The following is a 22,869-nucleotide window of genomic DNA, read 5'->3' on the forward strand; positions in this document are numbered from 1 at the left end:
GTGCACTGGTAGTGGAGGGAGTGAATGTTTAAAGTGGTGGATGGGGAGACAATCAAGCAGCTACTTTGTCCTGGATGGTGTCAAGCTTCTTGAGTGTTGTTGGAGCTGCACTTACCCAAGCAAGTATTCCATCATACTCCTGACTTGTGCCTTGTAGATGGTGGAAAGGCTGTGGGGAGTCAGGAAGGGAGACACTCACCGCAGAATACCCAGCTTCTGACCTGCTCGTTGCCATGGTATTTATGTGGCTGATCCAGTTAAGTTTCTGGTCAATGGTGATCTCCCAGGATATTGATGGTGGGGGATTTGGCGATGGTAATGCCGTTGAATATCAAGGGGAGCTGGTTCGACTCTTGGTTGTTGGAGGTGGTCATTGCCTGGCACTTAAGTGGCAAGTAACATTTCGTGCTACACATCAGCCCAAGCCTGAATGTCGTCCAGGGTTTGCTGCATGCGGGCATGGACTGCTTCATTTTCTGAGGGGTTGCGAATGGTACTGAACACTGCAGTCATCAGCGAACATCCCCACTTCTGGCCTTATGATAGCGGGAAGGACATTGATGAAGCAGTTGAAGATGGTTGGGCCTAGGACATTGCCCTGAGGAACTCCTGCAGCGATGTCCTGGGTCTAAGATGATTGTAGTCGTTGGAGGACAACCATCTTTCTTTGTGCTAGGTATGACTCCAGCCAATGGAGAGTTTCCCCCCCCGATTCCCATTGACTTCAGTTTTACTTGGGCTCCTTGATGTCACACTCGGTGAAATGCTGCCTTGATGTCATCGGCAGTCACTCATCTCATCTCTGGAATTCAGCTCTTTTGCCCACGTTTGGACCAAGGCTGTAATGAGGTCTGGAGCCCAGTGGTCCTAGCTGAACCCAAACTGAGCAGGCTATTGGTAAGTGCCGCTTGATAGCACTGTCGATGACACCTTCAATTGCTTTGCTGATGATGATTGAGAGTAGACGGATGGGTCGGTAATTAGCCGGATTGAATTTGTCCTGTTTTTTGTGGACAGGACATACCTGGGCAGTTTTCTACATTGTCGGGTAGATGCCAGTTTTGTAGCTGCACTGGAACAGCTTGGCTAGAGGTGCAGCTTGTTCTGGAGCACAAGACTTCAGCATTACAGACGGGATATTATCAGGACCTAGTTTGTCCAATGCAATGAGCCGCTTCTTGATGGTATGAATCGAATTGGCTGAAGACTGGCTTCTGCGATGGTGAGCACGTCAGGCGGAGGCCAACATGGATCATCCATTCGACACTTTTGGCTGAAGGTTACAAACACTTCAGCCTTGTCTTCTGCAATTTTGTGCTGGGCTCTGCCATCATTGAGGATGGGGATATTCATGGAGCCTCCTCATCCTGTTAGTTGTTTACTTGTCCACCACCATTCACGACGATGTGGCAGGACAACAGAGCTTTAATCTGATCCGTTGATTGTGGGATCGTTTAGCTGTCTATAGCATGCTGCTTAGTATGCATGTAGTCCTTGTTGCAGCTTCCCCAGGTTGGTACCTCATTTTTAGGTGTGCCTGGTGCCATTCCTGGCATTCCTCATTGAACCACTATTGGTTCCCTGGCTTGATGGTAATGGTAGCATGAGGGATATACCAGGCCATGAGGTTACAGATTGTGGTGGAATACAATTCTGCTGCTGCTGATGGTCCACAGCACCTCATGGATACCCAGTTTTGAGCTGCTAGATCTGTTCTGAATCTATCCCATTTAACATGGTTGTAGTGCCACACAACACGATGAAGGGTTTGAAGACAGTGCCACAGTGACTGCGCGGTGATCACTGCTACAAATGCGGTCATGGATAGATACATCTGCGACAGGTAGATTGGTGTGGACGAGGTCAAGTAGGTTTTTCCCCTTGCGCTAGATCTTTCACCACCTGCTGCAGGCCCAAACTGGCGGCTATGTCCTTTAGGACTCGGCCAGCTCGGTCAGTAGTGGTGCTACCGAGCCACTCTTGATGATGGACATTGAAGTCCCCCACCAAAGTATATTCTGTGCCCTTGCTACCATCGGTGCTTCTTCCAAGTGGTATTCTACCTGGAGGAGTACTAATTCATCAGCTGAGGGAGAGCGGTATGTGGTAATCAGCACATGTGGTAATTGCCCACGATTAACCTGGAGCCATGGGACTTCATGCCAGGAGCAGCACCAGGCACACCTAAAAACGAGGTACCAGTGTACCGCTGCCTCTGATGAGTCTGTCCTGTCGGTGGGACAGGACATACCCAGAGGATGGTGATGGAGGAGTCTGGGACATTAGCTGAAAGGTATGATTCTGTGAGTATGACGATGTCAGGCTGTTGTTTAACTCGTCTGTGGGACAACTCTCCCAATTTTGGCACAAGTCCCCAGATGTTAGTGAGGAGGACTTTTCAGGGCCAACTGGGTTGGGTGTGCCGTTGTTGTGTCCGAAGCCAGTGCCGAGGTCGATGTCGGGTGGTCCGTCCAGTTTTATTCTTGTAGCTGTTTGTTGCAACGCAGTGGCTTGCTAGGCCATTTCAGAGGGCAGTTAAGAGTCAGCCCGATTGCTGAGAGTCTGGAGTCAGACCAGATAAGGGCGGCAGATTTCCTTCCCTAAAAGGACATTAGTGAACCAGATAGGTTTTTATGACAATCCGGTAGTTTCATGGTCACCATTGCTGACACAAGCTTCTTATTCCAGGCTTATTTAATTCACGGAATTTAAATTCCACAACTGCCGTGGTGGGATTTGAACTTGCGTCTCCGGATCATTAGTCCAGGTCTCTGGATTACTCGTCCCGTAACTTAATCACTATGCTACTGTTTCCATTCTTATCGATCTAATCGAAGCCTGAGAATCACCTGCAATGGCTTCTCTTCCCACTCTCGCATCGTTACCTCTGGTGCCCTTCAAGGATTTATCCTTGGTCTCCTCCTATTTCTCATCTACATGCTGCCTCTTGGCAACATCATCTGAAAACACAACATCAATTTCCACATGTACGCTGACGACACCCAGCTCTACCTCACCACCACTTCTCTCGACCCCTCCAAGGTCTCTACATTGTCAGACTGCTTGTCTGACATCCAGTTCTGGATGAGCAAAAATGTTCTCCAATTAAACACTGGGAAGATTGACACCATTGTTTTCAGTCCCTGCCACAAACTCCATCGCTCTCCCCAATTTCTGTCCGAGGCTGAACCACACTGCTCGCAACCTCGGCGTCATATTTGACCCAGAAATGAGCTTCCGCACCATAACTAAGACCATCTATTTCCACCTCTAACAATCGCCCGTCTCCACCTCTGCCTCAGCTCATCTGCTGCTAAAACCCTCATCCATGCCTTTGTTACGTCTAGACTTCACTATTCCAATGCACAACACAAAAGCAAAATATTGCAGATGCTGGAATCTGGAATAAAAACAGAAAATGCTGGAAATCTCAGCGGGTCAGGCAGCATCTGTGGAGAGAAAGCAGAGTTAACATTTCGGGTCGATGACCCTTCGTCAGAGCTGAAGAGTGTTCGGAAAGAAAGAACATATTCTTAACAAGCACTGAAAGGTGGAGGGGAACGCACTCCTGGCTGGTCTCCCACGTTCTACCCTACATAAACCAGAGGTCATCCAAAACTCGGTTGCCCGTTGCCAATTACAGATCCTCCAGACCCACCTTTTGTTTCTTTACTTGTACCATTATCACTCCCTTTTACCTTGCACCATCATCTCTTTGTCATTTAATCACTCCTACCTTCCACCCTATCACAGTCCTTCCCATTTTGCTCTTTCCTTTCCCTGCTTCTGCACCTGCTTAAAACCGGTTACATCTTTCAGTTCTGACAAAAGGTCGACAGGAAACTCTGTTTCTCTACCCACAGATGCTGCCTGGCCTGCTGAGTACTTCCTGCATTTTCTGTTTTTGCTTCAAATTTCCAGCATCCACAGTATTTTGCCTTCGTTATAAAAAATTCAGTGGGCTAGATTTTCAGTTGTCGGCGAAAATGCTAGTTTTACGCCAAAATTACCGTTTTTGCTGTGCCACTGTTTTTAGGCCTAAATTTCAGCCTTTACTTCGGTAAACTCGGCATTGCACAAGGATTCGCAGCACAAACCACGAGTTTCGGCAACTTTAGTCTGAGGCTGGTAACGCTGCGAGAGAGGCCTTTGGGGGGTGGGGCTGGAATTGCAAAAAACAATCACAAAACCCTTACCTACTAAAATCGCTGAAAAATAATTTTAAAAAATAAAAACTTTAAGGTATCTCTTTTGCAGCTATGCATACTTACCACCGCTGGCAGGACTGTGCCACAGGTTTCACACTGTCGGTATTCTGGGCGTGGCGGAGAGTGCCGAAATGCGTGTAATAATGGTACAGCAGTTATCACGGGCGACTTTAATCTACACATAGATTGAGCTAACCAAACTGGTAGCAATATGGTGCAGGAGGATTTCCTGGAGTGTATTAGGGATGGTTTTCTCGACCAATATGTCGAGGAACCAACTAGAGGGCTGGCCATCCTAGGCTGGGTGATGTGTAATGAGAAAGGACTAATTAGCAATCTTGTTGTGCGAGGCCTTTTGGGGAAGAGTGACCATAATATGGTAGAATTCTTTATTAAGATTGAGAGTGACAGTTAATTCAGAAACTAGGGTCTTCAACTTAAGGAAAGGTAACTTCAATGGTATGAGACGTAAATTGGCTAGAATAGACTGACGAATGATACTTAAAGGGTTGATGGTAGATAGGCAATGGCAAACTTTTAAAGATCACATGGATGAACTTCAGCAACTGTACATCCCTGTCTGGAGTAAAAATAAAACGGGGAAGGTGGTTCAAACGTGGCTAAGAAGGAAAATTAAGGATAGAGTTAAATCCAAGGAAGAGGCATATACATTGGCCAGAAAAAGCAGCAAACCTGAGGACTGGAGAAATTTAGAATTCAGCAGGAGGACAAAGAGTTTAATTAGGAGGGGAAAACAGAGTATGAGAGAAAGCTTGCTGGGAACATAAAAACTGACTGCAAAAGCTTCTGTAGATATGTGAAGAAAAAAAGATTAGTGAAGACAAACGTAGGGCCCTTGCAGTCAGATTCAGGTGAATTTATAATGGGGAACAAAGAAATGACAGACCCGTTGAATAAATACTTTGGTTCTGTCTTCACTAAGGAAGACACAAATAACCTTCCGGAAATACTAGGGGACAGAGGGTCTAGCGAGAAGGAGGAACTGAAGGAAATCCTTATTAGGTGGGAAATTGTGTTAGGGAAATTAATGGGATTAAAGGCCGATAAATCCCCGGGGCCTGATAGTCTGCAGCCCAGAGTACTTAAGGAAGTAGCCCTAGAAATAGTGGATGCATTGGTAATTAATTTCCAACAGTCTATCGACTCTGGATCAGTTCCTATGGACTGGAGGGTAGCTAATGCAACACTACTTTTTAAAAAAAGGAGGGAAGAGAGCAAACGGGTAATTATAGACCGGTTAGCCTGACATCAGTAGTGGGAAAATGTTGGAAGCAATTAAAAGATGAAATAGCAGCGCATTTGGAAAGCAGTGACAGGATCGGTCAATTTCAGCTTGGATTTATGAAAGGGAAATCATGCTTGACAAATCTTCTGGAATTTTTTGAGAATGTAACTAGTAGAGTGGACAAGGGAGAACCAGTGGATGTGGTGTATTTGGACTTTCAAAAGGCTTTTGGTAAGGTCCCACACAAGAGATTGGTGTGCAAAATTAAAGCACATTGTATTGGGGGTAATGTATTGACATGGATAGAGAACTGGTTGGCAGGCAGGAAGCAGAGAGTCAGGATAAACGGGTCCTTTTCAGAATGGCAGGCAGTGACTAGTGGGGTGCCATAGGGCTCAGTGCTGGGACCCCAGCTGTTCACAATATACATTAATGATTTAGAAAAAGGAATTGAGTGTAATATCTCCAAGTCTGCAGATGACACTAAGCTGGGTGGCAGTGTGAGCTGTGACGAGGACGCCAAGAAGCTGCAGAGTGACTTGGACAGGTTCGGTGAGTGGGCAAATGCATGGCAGATGCAGTACAATGTGGATAAATGTGAGGTTATCCACTTTGGTGGCAAAAACACGAAGGCAGAATATTTTCTGAATGGCGGCAGATTAGGCAAAGGGGAGGTGCAACGAGATCTGGGTGTCATGGTACATCAGTCATTGAAAGTTGGCATGCAGGTACAGCAGGCGGTGAAAGCGGCAAATGGTATGTTGGCCTTCATAGCTCGGGGATTTGAGTATAGGAGCAGAGAGGTCTTACTGCAGTTGTACAGTGCCTTGGTGATGCCTCACCTGGATTATGAGGTTCAGTTTTGGTCTCCTAATCTAAGGAAGAACATTCTTGCTATTGAGGGAAGGTTCACTAGACTGATTCCCGAGGTGGCAGGACTGACATATGAGGAGAGACTGGATCGACTGGGCCTGTATTCACTGGAGTTTAGAAGGATGAGAGGAGATCTCATAGAAACATATAAAATTCTGACGGGACTGGACAGATTAGATGCAGGAAGAATGTTCCCGACGTTGGGGAAGTCCAGAATCAGGGGACATAGTCTAAGGATAAGGCGTAAGCCATTTAGGACTGAGATGAGGAGAAACTTCTTCACTCAGAGTTGTGAACCTGTGGAATTCCCTACTGCAGAGAGTTGTAGATGCCAGTTCATTGGATATATTCAAGAGGGAGTTAGATATGGCCCTTACAGCTAAAGAGATCAAGGGGTATGGAGAGAAAGCAGGAAAGGAGTACTGAGGTGAATGATCAGCCATGATCTTATTGAATGGTGGTGCAGGCTCGAAGGGCCGAATGGCCTACTCCTGCACCTGTTTTCTATGTTTCTAAGAAATTACGACGGTAACGCAATCTGTGGCGTTACACATCGGCACACCTCTCTCCGGCGGTATGTGGAAACGCCGCCGCAAAAAGGTGCCGGAAGATCTCACCGACTGGGTTTTCGCCGCAGAAGGTCAAATTGCGGCCAAAACCCAGTGAAATTCTAACCCACTGCCAATAGGTTTCATTTTCACAGCACATTAACATCTGCTTTGTTAATAAAGCTGTCTGTGAACAGTATTGAAACCAAGTATTTGTAAATTATTTTCTGTGGTGCATTTAACAATTAATTCCCATGTTTCACAGAGTAAATGTACAGTAGGTATTTACAAAGTTTTTTCTGTATGTGAGGTGAGGGAACAGTTTCAAAATTCTAAGTGTGTCACAACAGCCATTTTACAAATGGTGAGGGTGTATATATGCCAATGCATACATACACCGTCACATACAACTCTTAGGAGCATCCCCCGGTCAGTGCTCAAACTGCCCACATATAGTGCAAAACACATGCAAATTACAGATGAGCAATAAATGATTGTTAACAAAAGACCTTTTGTACTTACTACAGTGAGAAAGCTATACAAAGCACAGTTTATAAAATAGCTAGGATATATCGATCATATCTCTGATATCTTAAAATATTTTGAAGTGCAGTGACTATTGCTGACCAGGCAAACACAGCAGCCATTTTGCACAACTTGTATCGAAATAGCGCCTTTAACAGTGAAATGTCCCAAGGTGCTTCACAGGAGTATTATGAGATAAAAATTTGACACAGAGCCGCAAAAGTAGAAATTAGCGCAGGTGACTAAAAGCTTGGTCAAAGAGGTATGTTTTAAGGGGAGTCTTGAAGGAGGAAAGAGAGGTCGAGAGGCAGAGAGCTTTAGGCAGGGAATTCCAGAGCTTCGGGCCTAAGCAACAGAAGGCACAGCCACCAATGGTTGAGTGATTATAATCATGGCTGCTCAAGAGGGCAGAACTTGGAGTGCAGACATCTCAGCAGGGGGGCGGGGATGGTGGTGGTTGTGGGGCTGGAGGAGATTCATCATTATAGGCAGTCCCTTGGAGTCGAGGATGATTTGCTTCCACACTCAAAATGAGTTCTCAGGTGACTGAAGAGTCCAATGCGGGACCTAGTCTCTATTACAGGTGGGGTAGACGGTGGTTGAAGGAACGGGTGGGTGGGGGGGGGGCCTGGGTTGCCGCGCGCTCCTTCCGCTGTCTATGCTTGGCTTCAGCTTGTTCTCGCCGAAGAGACTTGAGGTGTTCACCGCCCTCCCGGATGCTTTTCCTCCACTTTGGACGGTCTTGGGCTAGGGGTTCCCAGGTGTCGGTGGGGATGTTACATTTTTTCAAGGAGGCTTTGAGAGTGTCCTTGAAGCGTTTCCTCTGCCCACCTGGGGCTCGGTTGCCGTGTCGGAGCTCCGAGTAGAGAGTTTGTTTTGGGAGTCTCGTGTCAGGCATGCGGACGATGTGGCCCATCCAGTGGAGCTCATCGAGCGTGGTCAGTGCTTTGATGCTGGCCCGAGGGAGAACACTGATGTTGTTGTGCTTATCCTGCCAGTGGATTTGCAGGATCTTGTGGAGGTAGCATTGGTGGTACTTCTCCAGTGTTTTGGAGGTGCCTGCTGTACATAGTCCATGTCTCTGAGCCATATAGGAGGGCAGGTATCACCACTGCTCTGTCGACTATGAGCTTACAGAGCTGGGAGGGGCAAGGCCATGGAGGGATTTAAAAATAAGGATCAGAATTTTGAAATTGAGGCATTGCTTAACCGGCAGCCAATGTAGGTCAGCGAGCACAGGGGTGATGGGTGAGCGGAACTTGGTGCGAGTTTGGACACTGGCAGCCGAGTTTTGGATTATCTCTGGTTTGCGTAGGGTAAAATGAGAGAGAGGCCACCACACTGTAAGATCCTACAAACAGCAACGAGATTAATGACTAATTAATCTGTTTCGGTGGTGTTTGATGAAGGAATGTTAACCAGAAGACCAAGAGATCTATCTTCCTTTTGAATAATGCATTTATATTGAATACTGGCAGACAAAGCCTCCGTTTAACATCCAATCCAAAGGATGATATTGGAGTGAAAGACTCACCCTACATTGTGTGTTCAAATCATGCAGTGGGTTTGAGTCTACAACCTTCGGACTCAGATGCAAGAATTCTACCAACTAGTCAAGCTGATGCATTGAAGTGCAAATACTTAAATTCAAGCATAAACTTTGTGGGGAATACAGGCAGGCCATGACAACTCCCCACTCCCCCAAAAGGGGAAAATATTTGAAGTAAAACACTGATAGAATAGCAATTTTAAAATCTTGATAATGAATGGGTGTATTATTAAAATCCAGCATTCCAAATATTACCACTATGCCAAAAATGTTATGTTTTTCATTATATAAAATCAAACACACACATTATTTTTTCCAGTGAGTATTATTGTGCTGTTGGGAGTAGAAAATATTAGCACATGGATGAGATTAAACCATGACATCAGTGAAACAGTCCATTGACAATGGGAGAAAATACCACTGACAATAATTTTTTTTTAAAAAGTAAAGATATATCCTCATTCAGAATTTCAGCCTTATTTTAATAAAGGATTAATTATGTTAGAATACAATTGAATTGGATTGAAGATTTATGTTAACCTACTTCCTTGCAGAAAAAAACCTAATGACTGTCCTCAAGGATGTCCTTACCTATGAAAGCTTAACTGGCCAAGTTGAGCTCTGAAGATAGAGTCCAGTTGCAGGGGTGTTTTTCTGCAGAGCAGACTGGTGTGTGTACAATACATTAAGCATTTTCACACTAAAATGGAATCCATATCAGACTGCTGGCATACAATACTACCATTTCTAGTTTCAAAATGATCCACAGCCAAGAGACCCAAGTTTCACTGCAAGCTGGGTCTCGTATTGAGCTCTGCAATTAAGAAGCTCTGCACATGTTCCACTCCTCGGCAACTCAGTTTTAATGTTTTGAAAGAGCAAGTGGGATTTCTCATAACACCAGAAAGAATGAAATACTATGTTTACAAAATATCCAGGTGGTTTAATGGGCCCAATTGACTTTGCACAACACTAGAGTTATACCATGTCCAGTGCATAGCCAAAATGGCCAGAAACTACGTAGCAGAGATTATCTCACACATCCTTGCTTCAGTTCACTTGGAAGTCAAACTGGGATCTGACTCCAAAATTACGCAAGCCTTTTTGCATCAATCTGCATCCAAAACCACTTTGTAACAATACAAAAGTCACATAATAGGAGCCCTAAATGCCCTTCAAATGCAAGTTGAATTTGCCTTTTGAAAAGGAGTTCTCAATGACATAGTAGGGGAGTGGTTCCGAGCCAAACCTCCATTTAACATCCAATCCAAAGGATGATATTGGAGTGAAAGACTCACCCTACATTGTGTGTTCAAATCATGCAGTGGGTTTGAGTCGACAACCTTCGGACTCAGATGCAAGAGTTCTACCAACTAGTCAAGCTGATGCATTGAAGTGCAAATAGATAGGAAAGTTACAGGTTTGAAATCCAGCCTGCACGTTTCAGTTAATTGATCTTGGAAGGGAAGGTAGGAGGAGTTATACAAGTGGCCTCAGCGTTAATGAGCTAACAACCAGGATTTGAAATAAGTATGAGAACAGTCAGACATTTAACTCCAGGTGGATTCCCCGCTCAAGCCTCGGTTAAAATTAGAGTCGGGTCTCAATGATGTTATCAGGCCACAACATGCCTATGTAATGATGGCAGGTACGGTAGCATAGTGGTTATGTTACTGGACTAATAATCCAGAGGCCTGTTCTAATAATCTGGAGACAAGAGTTAAAATTCCACCACAACAGTTGGGAAATTTAAATTAAATTAATTAAATAAATCGAGAATAAAAGTTAGTATCAGTAATGGTGACTATGAAACGATCGATTGTTGTAAAAACCCATCTGGTTCACTAATGTCCTTTAAGGAAGGAGACCAGCCACCCTTACCCCATGTGGATCCAGACCCACAGCAATGTGGTTGACTCTTAACTGCCCTCTGAAAAGGCCACTAGCAAGCCACTCTATCGTGTACGAAAAGAACTGCTACGATGGACTGCAGTGGTTCAAGCTTCTCAAGGGCAATTAGGGATGAGCAATAAATGCTGGCCTTGCGAGCGACGCCCACATCCCGTGAAAGAATAAATGTTTAAAAAAAGGACCCAGTTGGCTCCGGATGTGTGTCCTTGCTGCCTGTGCAGGAAAGCAAGTTAAAATTTCAAATGTTGTGAGCATGGTGGCTTTCAGATAGGCAAGAGCCAGGGTGATTTTAACTGCCCTCCCGCCAGGTTTCTGCAGAGCGAGTAGGGTTAAAATCGCCTCCTCACTGCTTAGGGCCACACATAAACAACAGCTTCATGAGTGAGATACTGGGGAGGTGTATGAACACATGGATCTATATCCAGCATGATGGATGAGTTGGGCTTGAGTATTTTAGATAATCAACCCTTTTGGGCAGAAAATGAGAAGATATGAAATTCCACAGTATGCATAAATTATAACTGATAAAAGCAATAATGTCTGATTTATTCTTTTCCATTGTCTCATAAAAACTGAAATAGAACCCACACATGCCAAATAAGCTTTGCTGAACAGTTTGAAATCTCAAGAGATATCTCTATAAGCTTATTTCATGTGGTGGCCCATACCATACAAAATATTTTTACTTGTATATTCATCATTATATATTTTGCTCTCCTCCAATTTACTCCTTATATCCCAAGATGATGACTTTTGAAAAATGTATGTGGGCCTGGTTAATGACTGTTGGCAAGCTATTTCAGACCGGGGAGGGGTGGGTGGGGGAGAGAGAGAGTGGACGAGATGTCTTCATCCAACATCTACACATGTGTACCTCCATCCAGAAATCAATGGACAGAAATTAGAAACAGGAACCCATACAGTTTTGCCCCTGTCTAACCGAAGGTCACTGAAACCATCTGTAGCATCCCCCTGCAATCGCCAAAGCCAAGATCGGTTATTTCAATCCAGAGATCAAACCTGGGTTATTACTGAACTGTATGGCTGAATACAACACGATATGGTGCATTTACCAATGGAGCCAGTCACGGCAACATTATATTTTTCACTGGACAGACTGAAAGTCAGACTGTAAAATAAATGAAATCATATACAAATGTTCAACAAACACAAATACACATGAAAGGAAAATATAGGCAGATTCCTTTTTTTTAAAAAAGATATATCATGAAAAAATGTTAGGCAAAGATTTGTTTACAAACACATTATAATAAACTGCAATGTAAAATATGGCACAGGAAATCACAAATACGATAATATGCTTTAAGACTGTGCCAATATGCTTCTTGCCTGATCATAATTCATTACCTCAAATTAATTCTACCAGTTCTTCACCCAAATATTGCCTAAAACATCCACTCTAGGCATAACTTTCAGGAGAGCAAAGTCTATACTCATGTTACAAGTATTTCTTTCCCCCACGATTCAAGTAGACAGGACAAACAATTCACATGCCCACCATTATGCTTCACTGAAATTTAGAGTGGATGTTCAGAGCGCGGCTGCATTAAAATTTAGCATACTCACCACTAAAATTCTAGTGTCAACACTGCAAATCAAAACACATAATCGTGCCATTTATTCAATACATCTGTTACTGTATAAAAATGAAGGTATGCCTAACATTTCAAATGTTAATGTTTTATTGCACTCATGAAACGGATTCCCCGCTGAAACAAAACCCCGATCTCCTACATTCGATTGAGATTTTAGTTTTAACCGTAACCCCAACAAATCCCCCCGCTAACAAAAACAAGACAACTATCCATGCAACAGAATATTCACTATAGCAACAGCTGCCGTACATCTATGGAGAAGTACCTCCAACCTTACCCACTACCTCCCCAACAAACAAACAACAAACAATCACACATCTTCAATAGTTATGACCCTTTAGTCTGACCTAATTTCACCTCTCTTTACCCTCTTACGTGTACTTTAAATTACAGGATTTCTAAAATGTAAAAACAATTGCATGGCCATTTTCTATCAGAAATCCAAGCTTGTGCTTCCCGATCCCCTCCAGATCGCTTTACATTTAAAAGCTGCTTCTCCACAACCAAAGCCCCCCCTCCCCCTGGCTGGAGTGCTCCTCGCCCTTACAATTAGCGAGGGGCTACCACCATGTCCAGACCCTCCCACTGGCAGGGATCTTCCCCCTGGTCGGATTTCCCCGCCCCGCCCTGCCTGCAGTGTGATCTCCCGGTGCCGGAGCCCATGCCGCGGGCGGCACACAACTCACATTTGCTGTATCTCCATTGTCTCCGCCTGCTCCCGAATGCGCAAAGCGAGCGCGGCGCCCTGCACCATTCCACTCAGGAACGCGTGCGATTGTTCCCCATTCTATCGCCGTTCCATTCCTCGCGCCCGCTCCATTGTCTGCACAATGGGCCGTCTGTGTGACTGTGGGAGTGCCCGCCCTCAAACACTGCCTGGCCGCTCACCGTGACAGTGGAGAGAGGGAGGGAGGCGCTTCCTGCAAATCACCTCCTCCAACACCCCACAATGCTCCGCGCCTTCAGCCCATTGGGAAGCTTCTGGTTCTCGCCCAGTTCCAACTTTTATATTCATGCCGCTCCTCATATCCAAACTGATATTTACCAGGTAATGGTCTATTAGGAGCTCCCTCTGGGTTGGAGGACTTGGAAGACACAGCCGTGATATGTGAATGATAAGTCTAGCAGTATCATGAAATCCCTGTCTTCAGGCATCCTTGGCAGTCAGTGGTGAACTCTACTTCATATTTAAAGCCATGTATAGCAAAAAGCAAACTATATATATTGAAATACACACACTACAAGATGAAAAGCAAATAATTAACAGTGATTGCATATATAGAGTAAAACCATTTTCTATAGACCTGCTTGTCGCTGTGTTCAATTTGTACAACATAAGGCTTCCCGCAATTTGTGCCCTATTCTAGTCACTTGGTTGTTACTGCCATTGCTGTTGACACTGCCAACACAGCAACTATTTTTATTGTTGCTGTTTGCAGCAACAACAAATTGCAACTATAAAACGTCCCAAGGTGCTTCACAGGCGCGTTATCAAACAAAATTTGACTTCTAGCCACATAAAGAGATATGACAGGGGACGTAGGTTTAAAACATAGAAACATAGAAAATAGGTGCAGGAGCAGGCCATTCGGCCCTTCGAGCCTGCACCGCCATTCAATATGATCATGGTTGATCATGCAACACCAGTACCCCACTCCCGCCTTCTCTCCATAGCCCCTGATCCCCTTAGCCATAAGGGCCACATCTAACTCCCTCTTGAATATGTCCAACAAACTCGACTCAACAAATTTCTGTGGTAGAGAATTCCACAGGTTCACCACTCTGGGTGAAAAAGTTTCTCATCTCGGTCCTATATGGCTTACCCCTTATCCTTAGACTGTGACCCCTGGTTCTGGACTTCCCCAACATCGGGAACATTCTTCCTGCATCTAACCTGTCCAGTCCCATCATAATTTTATAAGTATCTACGAGATCCCCTCTCATTCTTCTAAACTCCAGTGAATACAGGCCCAGTCGATCCAGTCTCTCCTCATATGTCAGTTCTGCAGAGGATCTTGGCTGGTCCAAGTCCTAATCTGGCAGGCCATGACAGGTGATTTATCATTTTCAAGCACTTCCATGACCATCAACAAGTCTGCGAGCTGCGTCACCATCAATAAGTTTGCAGGCTGTGCCATTTCCACCCCTGTGGTGGGCAATGGTAGCCGACTGAGAGCATCTGCACAGTTCTCGGTGCCTGGCCTGTGGCGGATGGTATAGTTATATGTTGATAGCGCAAGTGGCCACCTTTGTATGCGGGCTGAGGCTTTAGTATTTATCCCCTTGTTTTCAGCGAACAGGGATATGAGGGGCTTGTGATCGGTTTCCAGCTCAAATTTGAGGCCAAACAGGTACTGATGCATTTTCTTTACCCCGAACACACACGCTAATGCCTCTTTCTCAATCATGCTGTAGGCCCTCTCGGCCTTAGACAAGCTCCTGGAGGCATAGGCGACAGGTTGCAACTTCCCCGCAACGTTAGCTTGTTGTAATACACACCTGACGCCGTACGACAAGGCATCACATGCGAGCACAAGTCTTTTACACGGGTTATACAATAGAAGCAGCTTGTTGGAGCATAAAATGTTTCTGGCTTTCTCAAAAGCAATAGCTTGGTTTTATCCCATACCGAGTTCTCACCTTTATGCAATAACACATGTAGGGGCTCTAAGAGGGTTCGTAACCCCAGTAGGAAGTTATCAAAATAGTTGAGGCGTCCCAGGAATGACCGCAGCTCCGTGACGTACTGTGGCTTGAGCGTGTTCCTAATAGCCTCTGTCTTGGTGTCTGTGGGCCGAATGCCGTCCGCCGCGATCTTTTCCCCAAAAAATTCACTTCTGTTGTCATGAAGACGCATTTCGACCTCTTCAGCCGTAGCTCTACGTGATCCAGTCGCTGGAGGACCTCCTCCAGGTTTTGTAGGTGCTCGACGGTGTCCCGACCCGTGACCAATATGTCGTCCTGAAAAACCACCGTGCGTGGTACCGACTTGAGTAGGCTCTCCATGTTTCTCTGGAAGATCGCTGCAGCCGACTGAATTCCAAACGGGCAACTGTTGTAGATGAACAGTCCCTTGTGCGTGTTGATGCAGGTGAAGCCCTTCGAAGACTCCTCCAATTCCTGCGTCATGTAGGCCGAAGTCAGGTCGAGCTTGGTGAATGTCTTGCCTCCTGCCAGCGTCGCAAATAGGTCGTCTGCCTTAGGTAGCGGGCATTAGTCCTGTAGCGAGAAACGATTAATAGTTACTTTATAATCGCCGCAAATCCTGACCGTGCCATCACTTTTGAGTACTGGAACAATCGGCCTGGCCCACTCCTTGAATTCCACTGGGGAGATGATGCCCTCGCATTGCAGCCTGTCCAGCTCGATTTCCACTCTCTCCTTCATCATGTGAGGTGCCGCTCGTGCCTTGTGGTGAATGCGTCGTGCCTCTGGGACCAAGTGGATCTGCACCTTCACCCTGGAAAAGTTTCCAATGTCTGGCTCAAAAAGAGAAGGAAATTTATTAAGAACCTGGGTACACGAGGCCTCATCGACATGTGATAGTGCTCGGATGTCATCCCAGTTCCAGCAGATTTTGCCCAGCCAGCTCCTTCTAAGCAGTGTGGGGCCATCGCCCGGGACAATCCAGAGTGGCAGTTCGTGCACCGTGCCCGAGTAGGTGACCTTGACCATGGCGCTGCCCAGGACAGTGATGAGCTCTTTGGTGTACGTTCTCAGTTTCGTGTGGATGGGACTCAGGGCTGGTCTGAGTGCCTTGTCGCACCAGAGTCTCTCAAACATCTTTTTACTCATGATGGATTGGCTAGCGCCAGTGTCCAGTTCCATGGCTACGGGTAAGCCATTCAATTTTACATTTAGCATTATAGGTGGACATTTCGTCGAAAATGTGTGCACCCGTGTACTTCAGCATCTGCCTCCTCTCTCTGAGGCTCGAAATTGCTTTGATCCACCATGGACTGATCTTCCTCTGCCACGTGGTGGTTAGCAGGTTATGCAGAGCTTGCAGCTCTTCTGCAAGCTCATTGGAGGTGCCCCATTGTTCCACAGCTCTTGCAAACATGCCCTTTGAAGCGGCATGAATAGGCTGAATGGAAGCCTCCACAACGCCAACAAGGTGTGAATTGCCTTGCATTCATCCTTTGTTGCGGACTCTGAGTCATCTGGGTCACCTGACGCCTGCTGGCAGTTGCAGACTTGTGGTTTCTGCCCTGTATGTTTCTGCTTGCAAACACAGTTCCAGTTAATTTATGAACATTGCTAGCACTTGTGTGCTGAGAGATTTGTTTGGTGTTATCACTGGTGGACATAAACGCCTGTGCTATAGCAATGGCCTTACTGAGGGTCGGTGTCTCTACAGTCAAAAGGTCTCGTGGCCAATGCCCAGTACAAAATAGTCTCTGAGCATTTGCTCCAGGTAGCCATCAAACTCACATTGTCCTGCAAATCGCCTTAGTTCGGCGATGTAGCTCGCCACTTCCTGACCTTCAGATCGCTGGCACACGTAGAACCGATACCTTGCCATCAGCACGCTCAACCGTGGGTTAAGATGCTCCCGAACCAGTGTGCACAGCTCCTCATATGACTAATCTGTGGGTTTCACCAGAGCCAGAAGATTCTTCATGAGGCTATAGGTTGGTGCACCGCAGACCGTGAGGATGACCGCTCTCCTTTTTGCAGCGCTTCCTTCTCCGTCCAGCTCGTTGGCTACAAAGTACTGGTCTAGCCGTCCGACATACGCTTCCCAGTCCTCATCCTTCGTGAACTTCTCCAGGATGCCCACAGTTTGCTGCAGTTTTGCGTTAGATTCGTATCCTCGTCGCCAGTTATTGTGTTCCTGACACAGATGAGACTGCACACAGGGAGGTTAAGGTAACAGTGACCTCAGTCTTTATTAAGACAACCAGAGTGAGGAACAGGCCTTAGGGGCCGGCTTATATACAGTGCTCCCAAGGGATGCTGGGATCCCTTGGGACATCAGGGGATGTGCTCCCTGGTGGCGGAACATGGGAGTGCATGCTTTACAGATACAGAACATAACCCATATGGTTAACAAAGAGACAAAAAAAGGTATAAAAATGGACAAGTTTGGACAGTCCATAACGAGAACCCGGAACCAACACTCGACAGAAGCAGGGACCAGGGAGCAACTCTTGAAAGAACAGTGTCAGGACCGGATTGATCACCTGGAACACATTGGATAACTATGAGAGAGTGTTGAGTTAAACAAAGTATTTTGAGCGGCAAGGAACACCTTTTGGAACGCCTTGTTTGCAGAGTTGAACAGAGTTGAGCTCAATAGAGTTGAACTGACAGAGTATTTTGAGCGGAGAGGAACACCCTTTGGAACGCCTTGTTTGCAGAATTAAACAGAGTTGAGTTAAACAGAGTTAAACAAAGTTAGTATTTTGAGTGGAAAGGAACACCCTTTGGAATGCCTTTCTGCAGAGTTAAGCAGAGTTAAATAGAGTATAAGTAGTGAGTCTTATACTTCTTTTTATTGAGTAACTATAGAGTATAAGTGGTGAATCTTGTACTTTCTCTGTATCGAAGAATTATAGAGTATAAGTAGTGAGTCTTGTACTTTTCCTGTATTAAACGAACATTAACGATACTGTCATTTGTCTAGTGTGTAATTTGATATTTAACTCAGCAACCGTCGCCGGCAACTACTCGTCACATGACTAGCGAAATTTCTGCCTGCACAACATTGGTGACCCAGATGGGACGATTTTGAGTAAAAATAAATTAAAATAAGAAAGACAGAAGAGAAATGACAGGAAAAGGTGGAACCTCCCAGTCGTGGGAAGAGCAGTTTAACCAGACCCTGATCAAAAATGTCAGGGGGTGGCTTGAAACAATGAGCTCACCCGGATTTACCGGAGGAGACTCATTCTTTGACAAAACTAAAAAAGAAAAGAAGAGAGAGTCTAAATGTGTCTTAATGACAGCATGTTATGCAGAATGACTTAAGCAGAGAGACCTTAACAAAACTTTATAAAACCAATGGGAGCACGAAAAATCAGGATGTCAGACAGACGTAGGAAAATTGACAGACAAAGTTGAGGGATTGAGGCTAAAATTGGCAGAGCAAAATGAAGAGAAAATGAGGCAAAAGTGCACAGAGGCTCAAAACCTCAGTAGCTGCAAAAGAACTTTTAAACCGGAGATGGGGGATGTGAACTTGAAGCAGATCCTCAGTAGCTGCAAAAGCAGTTTTAAAAATCTGAAAGCTGACAGCAAGAGTTTTCAGGGAACAATGAAACAAGGTGAGCAGAAGGACCCTGCGGGATCCAAAGGGAAGTACAAAGCATGGCAATGTATATTTGTGGTTCAGAGAACCATTGTGTTCATGGTAATAAGCTGTTTGTTTAAGAGATGAAAAAAATAGAAAAGCATTTCCTATGAATCTAAGAAAATAGAACATAGAATTTGATACTATGGATGTTTGAAAGGTTATGAAATGTCTTGTGTGCGATGCGTCAGTGTGAATGGTAAAGTTTAAAAAACCACGTAAATGTTTATTTGTCTGTGTGTCTGTAGTTTTTCAACTGGCACTGGTTAGTTTGAAATTGGTTTGAATTAATTTGGAGTTATTGAGGTTAATTAACCTGTGAAAACCAAATTTTGGCCATGGTGGAATTTTGGTTGGTTTAAATTGTATGAAAAACCTCAAGTTCCGGAAATGAGGCAATCACATATATTTGGTATTTTTAAAATAAAAATTTTCTGACCAATTCCAGAATCTGTGACCAGTGGAGAAAAGGGAGGGAATGCTATTATGCGTGGAGTACAGAAGGATTGCAATGAATGCTGTTGGTATGCGTGGTGTTGCTTTACAGATTGTTGGTACCATTGTTGTGTTTGTCGAATAAAAAAAAAAGATAACTCTCTGCACCAGACTTCAGAAAGCAACACCTTGTCAAGAGTAATGTGTTGTTTTGCGCATTGTAAGGTTTTAAGTTTCGAATTTGATTGGATGTTTCCCTCAGTATCAGAAAGGGGATCAGGATTGATGAATTAACCCATTGAAAAAGTTACAATGGAGTTTCTGTTTTTTTCTCTTCTAAGCAGGACTACTGATGGTGACAAAAATTGAACTTAAGACTTTGCTTTAAAAAAAATGCTTGGAATTAAGCTGATAACACAGGCCTGTTGGGGGTACTGTCACAGCACCAGCATGACAACTCCAATTCGTAGCTTATGCCTCATGTGTCACAACACCAGTGGAAGCAACTTTCCAGTCCTGCGAGAAGAATCTTCTCAGTGTCTTTTGGGCGGTACATACATTCTCCCCCATAATGGGACTTAGCCCCCTTATTATCTTAACGCCACACCCCCATCAAAATGCTGATGGATGGAAATCTCAAGGAAGGCTTAGTCAGTTCCCAGCGAATCGCACGATGGACCCTCCTTCTCCAAAGATGGGACATTGCAGTCCAGTACCAGCCCAAGACCAGTAATCTAGCTCAAAACATGTTGTACCCCGGTGACCCACATCAGTGCAAGATTCTGACTTCAGGTACCTTAGATGGTCCCTTTCAGTCAGAAAGGGAGGGAGGAAGAGACAACAGTCACGAAGTCGAATTTCAAACTCACGTTTACGTGGACAGCTCTTTCACAAGTATTAACGGGCAGCAGTGCACAGGATTCTCAGTAATAAAAATGACCCCGGATGGCAAACAGGCTTTAGAATAGATGCCAATTAAATTAGAAGGCAGTAAAGGAGCTCAAGGCCGCTAGCGACAGCCCCACTTTTAAAATTGATTTTTGATACAGTCACCTCAAACCAAGGTCCGTGTGTCATAACCAAAGTCAAAGCACATGCTAAGAATACCCTCTTGGGGTACCGAATGGCGGACGAACTAGCAAAAGAAGCAGCCCATACAGGTTTCCTATGGGACCCCTTGGAAAATGTAAAAACCGCACCAATGGCACCAGTTGCTGTTACCCGCCCTATACTGGACTTGGCAACCAGCCAGGCTACAGACCCTGATCTTAAAAACATACAATTAGGAAGCCCATGTCCCAAGCCATACCTAGGACAAGATTTACAGCTCCACGACAGAGTAGTACGTAAAGACGGCAAATATTAGTCCCGGTGTCAGAAAGGGGAGGATTGATTTACCAATGCCACGATTTTAATGGGTATTAAGGAATAGATAAGACCACAGCCAAATTGAAGGAGCTATGCTGGTGGCCTGGAATACAGCAAGGAGTGAAAGGGTATGTCAAAATTTGCCTGATATGTGTCAGAACAATCCAACACAGTACAAAATACATGCAGAATTAGGACATACTAGACAGGGCAAAGGCCCTTGGACTCAACTTCAGATAGACTATGTAGAACCTTTACCCACTTGCCCTGGTGGTAAGAAATACATCCTAGTAGTGGTGGACGTATTCTCAAAATGCATCGAAGCATTTCCAACTAACAATAACTCGGCCACCACAACTGCAAAAATACTTATGAAAGAAGTGTTCTCCAGATGGGGATTGCCAGAGGGCATCGATTCTGACCAGGGAACACATTTCACGGGACAAGTTATGCAGCAGGTCATGCAATTGGCAGGGGTAAAACAGAAATTCCATATCGCCTATCACCCGGAATCAAGCGGATGGTAGAGCGCATGAATCAAACATTAAAAACAATGTTACGAAAATTAGTACAGCAGAACCACACGTCCTGGAACAAGGTCCTCCCTTATGTATTGTTGGCCATCCGAAACACAGTGGTAGCCTCTACAGGCTATTCACCCCACGAGCTAATGACCGGAAGGGTTATGAGAGGTGTTCAAGCCTTCATGGGATTAGATTTGAATGAGATCCAGAAAACTTCCCTGTCCTCTGAGAAATACATGTCAGGCTTGATCATGTATTTGGAAGCTGCTAGAATAGCTGCCACAGTGAAATTGTGAAACAAATATAAACAAAGTAAGGCCCACTTTGATGGGAAGGTACACCCATGTGAACTAAAAATCGGGGACCAAGTAATGATGAAAGTACAGAAGGAAGGAACTTTTCTTGCCCCATAATATACAGGACCTCAGTGTTCAAGGTCATGATGACCAAGGGAAGTATAAGTGGCACCACCTTAACCAGCTAAAACCCTTTGGGAAAATAAACAGTCACATGTACCACGGCATGTTAGATTCAGGGGAGACCGAGTTCATCCCACCCGACCCAGCAGCTAACCCAATCTCCGCCCAAGGTATAATACCCATCTTGCCGCCTACCCAAAATTTAGAGGCCGCAAGTAGTTCAGAGCAGCCACCACAGAAGGAGGTAGTAATTCAGAAGATAACCAGGTACCCGCCCCAGGGACACCTGATGAAGCCCGCACCTCCCACAATGAAACGGCACCAAATCCAACAGACGGCTTGTCACAGAATTTCAAAGCTATGAGTCTCGCACCTCGAGCCACCCCCGCCCCACCCCGGCCAGGAAAAGGAAATGAGGACGACGGTTCCCAGAAAGAGAAAGGAACACAATCGCTTGGACGAGAAACCATCCAATACCATTGCCTGGCTCCGCCCCGGGTTCGAGGAGATTGAGAAGAGCTACTCCATAAGGAGAGCAATTGATACTATGTTTTATGATCCTACAGGGTGGACATATATGCCAAAAGTAATCCCATACCACGAATCAGAACATTTTCGGGACCTTCCTAATGAATGGAGTAATCAGCTGAAATATGGACTAATGATTTTGTGTTTGTGTGTTTGTTTAATACTGTAATTTACATTGTAATATATCACTGTGTAAGTGGGTGTCAGGAGTCAGAGGGAAGAGACGGAGAATCCCTTACGAGATAGAAATAGTAGCAAGGGGGTAATCATGGAGAGACTAATTCTGGTAATCATCCTCGCCGTAGCAACAAAGACCCAAGGTAACCCAAGGTAAAATACAGGTATTTTATTATGCCAATGGTACTGGGGAGTCACAGTCCACAAACTGTACTAATGCAGCAAGTAGTTGGGAGGCCCCGAATAATGGGAATAATGTATGTGTCTGTATCGATACAACAAAAATGTGCCACGAGACCAGCCTGGATGGTAACCAAACCAAGGTATGCATTATGTGCAACCATGTGACCAGCCAACGACGTTACCCCATTTGGCAGACCATGGTTAGTAGCCATTTCGCAGGCCAAGAATGGTACCACACGGTCTCCTCGGCCAACAACTCCTTGATAGAGCTTAAGTGTATTCTGACCGGAAGGGAAATATGTTGTTATATTAACCAAGGTAATGGTCAATTACAGTTGTTTATAGGATATAGTAGTAACGCCTCTGTGCTCAACATAACCAGCAATTTCCGGACCAACACAAAGCCCAACTGTTCATGTGAAAATCAGGGTAAAATAATAGTGCGTCGGGAACAATCTCCCACC

General features: G+C 45.1%; 1 protein-coding gene across 2 annotated transcripts in view; it reads right to left on the reverse strand.

Annotated features, from left to right (window-relative positions):
* klhl2 (kelch-like family member 2) overlaps window positions 1-13,405 on the reverse strand; it is a 183,349-nt gene extending 169,944 nt beyond the window's left edge. For both annotated transcript variants that reach the window (XM_070871368.1, XM_070871364.1), the window contains exon 1: window positions 13,163-13,405. In XM_070871368.1, the coding sequence (XP_070727469.1) occupies window positions 13,163-13,230 (68 nt within the window). In that variant the 5' untranslated portion in view covers window positions 13,231-13,405. The remainder of the gene's footprint in view (window positions 1-13,162) is intronic.
* Window positions 13,406-22,869: the final 9,464 nt, after the last annotated feature.

The sequence above is a fragment of the Pristiophorus japonicus genome, chromosome 2, assembly GCF_044704955.1.
Source record: "Pristiophorus japonicus isolate sPriJap1 chromosome 2, sPriJap1.hap1, whole genome shotgun sequence".
Lineage (NCBI taxonomy): Eukaryota > Metazoa > Chordata > Chondrichthyes > Pristiophoridae > Pristiophorus > Pristiophorus japonicus.